General features: G+C 64.4%; 1 protein-coding gene across 1 annotated transcript; it reads left to right on the top strand.

The window, feature by feature from the left end:
* The first annotated feature begins 206 nt into the window (after window positions 1–206).
* Window positions 207–3,159, top strand: GGN (gametogenetin). The gene is made up of 2 exons (XM_007471069.1): window positions 207–2,122; window positions 3,042–3,159. The coding sequence occupies exons 1-2, from the start codon at window positions 252–254 to the stop codon at window positions 3,157–3,159; spliced, it is 1,989 nt and encodes a 662-aa protein (XP_007471131.1). The 5' UTR covers window positions 207–251.
* Window positions 3,160–3,473: the final 314 nt, after the last annotated feature.

Here is a 3,473-nt window from a genome sequence, read left to right as displayed (position 1 = left end):
ACACTAGGAGGACGGAGGACTAAGTATCTGAACAGCAACTGTATGGGGCCACGGGGAGGAAGATGTGAACATCAAGAATCACGGAACAGGAATGCGGGGAGAGACTAGTGCCTGAGTGGATCTTGGAGGACAAGGGCGGGGCTGGCGCTGACGGATAGGACCAAGTACAGCCAGCCTCGTGGGGTCCCCACAGCCCTGGCAGATTGACTGGCAGAAGTTTTTCTGACCACAGTCCCCGACCTCCGTCAGAAATGGGGAACGTGCAGTCGGAGTCGTCCGCGGGCGGGGGCTCCCGAAAAGAGCAGGCCTTGGACCGGTCCTCCGACTCCCGCCGGACATCACTGTTGGAGCCCAAGGGGACCCCCTCCTCCCCGGCCATGCGCCTGGCTCGCGGGCTGGGCGTCTGGTTCCCTGGCAGCTCCGCGTCCCCGGGACTCCTGGTACCCCCAGAGCCCCAGGCCTCACCCTCACCCTTGCCCCTGACCTTAGAACTGCCCTCGCCAGTGACGCCCCCTTCAGAGGAGGCGACTGCGGCCGCGGTCTCCACACCACCCCCGACCCCCGTGGGGACCCTGCTGCCCGCGCCGTCTAAGTGGCGAAAACCCACGGGCACTTCGGTGCCCCGGATCCGCGGTCTGCTGGAGGCGAGCCATCGCGGCCAGGGCGACCCTCCCAACCTCCGCCCGCTGCCGCCGCCACCCCGGCAACTAACTGGAAAGGACCCCGACCCTGTCCCGAGGGCCCCATCCCCGACTCCGCCGCCCTTGGAGCCGCGGAAGCCGCCACTACCGACACCTTCCGACCCGCAGCCCCCGGAACGCAGAAGCACTCCTGCTCTGGCCACGTCCGCCGCAACCCCTACAGAAAGCCAGGCCAGGCACGGCAGCGAGGGCCAGACGGCCAGCAGAGCCCGCAGAGGGGCACCTCCCCAAGCAGACGAGGGCGAAATGGCCCGGCCTGTGGCCTCCGAGCCCGGCCTGAGCCTGTTGTGTAAAGTCACCTTCAAGTCGGGGCCCCAGCTGTCCCCCGCGGCAGCGTCGAGTTCCTTAGCGGCCAAAGCCTCTCTCGGGGGCGGCGGCGGAGGACTCTTCTCCGCCGCCTCGGGCGCCATCTCCTACGCTGAGGTCCTGAAGCAGGGACCCCTGGCTCCTGGGGCCTCTCGCCCCTCGGGAGAGGTCCCTCGGGGAACTCATGAAGCAGAGGGCGGTGATGGAGACGGCGAGGGGTGTTCTGGACCACCCTCGGCGCCTGCGTCCCACGCCCGGACCCTTACTCCTCCATCCTACACCACCTTTGCAGGCTCGAAGCCCAAATTTGACTGGGTGAGCCCCCCTGATGGCCCTGAACGCCAATTTCGCTTCAGTGGAGCTGGCGGAGGCGTCGGGGCGCGCCGACGGCGCGCAGTCGCGCCCTCAGGGGCCAGGGGCTCCCCGCAGCCTCCGCCAGGGCAGATGCATCCAGCTCCCAGGCCCCGGAGGCCCGCACCCACCTTGCTGGCGCCGCCTGTGTTCATCTTCCCGGCGCCCACCAATGGCGAGACTGTGCGCCCCGGGCCTCCCAGCCCGCAGGAGTTGCTGCCGCCGCCGCCGCCGGCGACGCCGCCGCCGCCCACGCCACCGCCCACGCCGCCTCCCGCGCCGCAGCCGCCAGTACTCCAGCCAACGCGGCTGCCCGTGGCGCTCCCGCCCACCCCAAGCCCTGGCCACTTGGAGTCGGCCGTGGCTCCCGCCCCGGCTCCCGCTCTGCCTCTCGCCTTGGCCGCTGACCAGGCCCCAGGCCCGGCCTCACCCCCGGCTCCAGCTCCCACCGTGGCTGAGCCATCGCCACCTGCGCCCGTGCCCGTCAAGGTCCGCACGCGCCGGAACAGGGGTCCTCGCGCAGCCCGGGCCGCTCCGCGTGAGGATGGCACGCCTGGAGATGGTCCTCGCGAATGTACTGCAACTACTGTGACTGACAGCGGTGGTGGAGGGGGTGGTGGCAGCGGGGCTCCTCCAGCGGGGACGGTTAACTCGGGCGCCGCGCGCCACTGGCCACCCTTCCAGGTGCTTAACTCTTGTCCCTTCAAGTGTTACTGCCGCCACCAGCCACGCCATCGCCGCCTGCCACGCAACGTGTCTGCCTGGTGAGGGGAGGTCGGGGAGTAGGGAGGGGAGTTATACCCTTCCAAGTCCTGAACCCGACTTTCCTGGAGTGCCCCATTCAACCCTTTGGCATCCTGACCCCAGCTGACCCTAGACCCTCCCCTTGGCTGCATCTCAAACCCAGCTGAGCTCCAACCCTTCAGAACCAAGAGGAGCCTTGATATCATGCTGATCCCTGACAGAGAACATCTTGGCTCCGCTCCTTAGTATCCAGACCTCCAACGTGACCCTTGGCCCTCTTATTACTCTCTGGAGCCATCAGGGAGGGAAAACTGGTCCCAGCTGGCCTGACCCTATTCACTACCTTGACCCTCTCCCTGGTGACATCAAGGACCACATCCCAGGCTCTTCAGGGATGGGGTGGGAGATGATGGTCTTCTGGAACCAAACGGGTATAAATGCAGGCCTCCAAAGGAAACCCCAGGCCTAGGCCCCCAGACTCCTTACCCCCCTCCAGCCTTTGGCACCTTCTCCCGACGGACCCAAGACTTTGACCGCCAGAGGGCACTGATATCCCAGTCCTTGTGCTGCAGAGGTTACTCCTGATTCCGCAGATTCAGGGGAGACACTGCATCCTCCGGTTACCTCTCCTTCACCCCTAAATCTCAGGATCTGGTCATCAGGGTCTGTCTGACCCTGGCTCCTGAGGAACCTGAATAACTGGGAGACCCTCTCCCCTGGTACCTCTGGGGCTCAGCTGGGACCTGAAGGGGGAGTTGGGAGAATTACTATCACCAACCCTCAGCCCCCTTTCCTACTAAGTTTAAGTGGATACAGCCCGGCCCTAAACTACCTTTGGGATATTCAGACATGGTCCCTTATACAGATGGAGAAAGTGGAGCCAGAAGGGGTAAGGGCCTGCCACATAGCCAGGTCCTGAAGATTCTACCTTCTCCCTAGGCTGAGCACACCCACCAACCACCTGAGTGAGCCACCCTGGGTCACCACCATCAAGCTGGCCGGCTCCCTGGTAGCTGGGCTGGAGCACTACGACTTGCAGGCTACCCATTCCAACTGAGTGCAGTCTGCTCAATGCCCTCTGCCTTCCCCTCCTTGACAATAAAATAACCATCCAGATGCCTAGATGCCTGTCAGTCACTGGCTAAGTGTTGAAGGGGTGGGGCGGGGCAGAGGTCTCCATGAAAGCACCACATCCTGGCAAGAGGAGGCTGGACCCAGACTAGCAATAAGGGAGGTTCCATTCATCCAGCATGTGGACTGATGCACCCAGGGGTGAGATGTTCTCATTCCCCTTAATACCATCAGCCCCATTTCCAAGCCGATCTGGTGCCAAGCTCAGGGGTTCAGTGCAAACCATTCTGCAAAGCAGGA

Source organism: Lipotes vexillifer, unplaced genomic scaffold (assembly GCF_000442215.2).
Source record: "Lipotes vexillifer unplaced genomic scaffold, Lipotes_vexillifer_v1.1 scaffold182, whole genome shotgun sequence".
Lineage (NCBI taxonomy): Eukaryota > Metazoa > Chordata > Mammalia > Artiodactyla > Lipotidae > Lipotes > Lipotes vexillifer.
Note: the sequence above shows the minus strand (reverse complement) of the source record. Positions and strands in the feature narration are given on the sequence as shown.

What these genes read in the sequence shown, in the direction of transcription:
- GGN (XM_007471069.1), top strand. Translation starts at nt 252, where the DNA reads ATGGGGAACGTGCAGTCGGAGTCGTCCGCGGGCGGGGGCTCCCGAAAA. An exon ending in CCACGCAACGTGTCTGCCTG is followed by an intron (nt 2,123 to 3,041) that starts GTGAGGGGAGGT and finishes CCTTCTCCCTAG; the next exon opens with GCTGAGCACACCCACCAACC.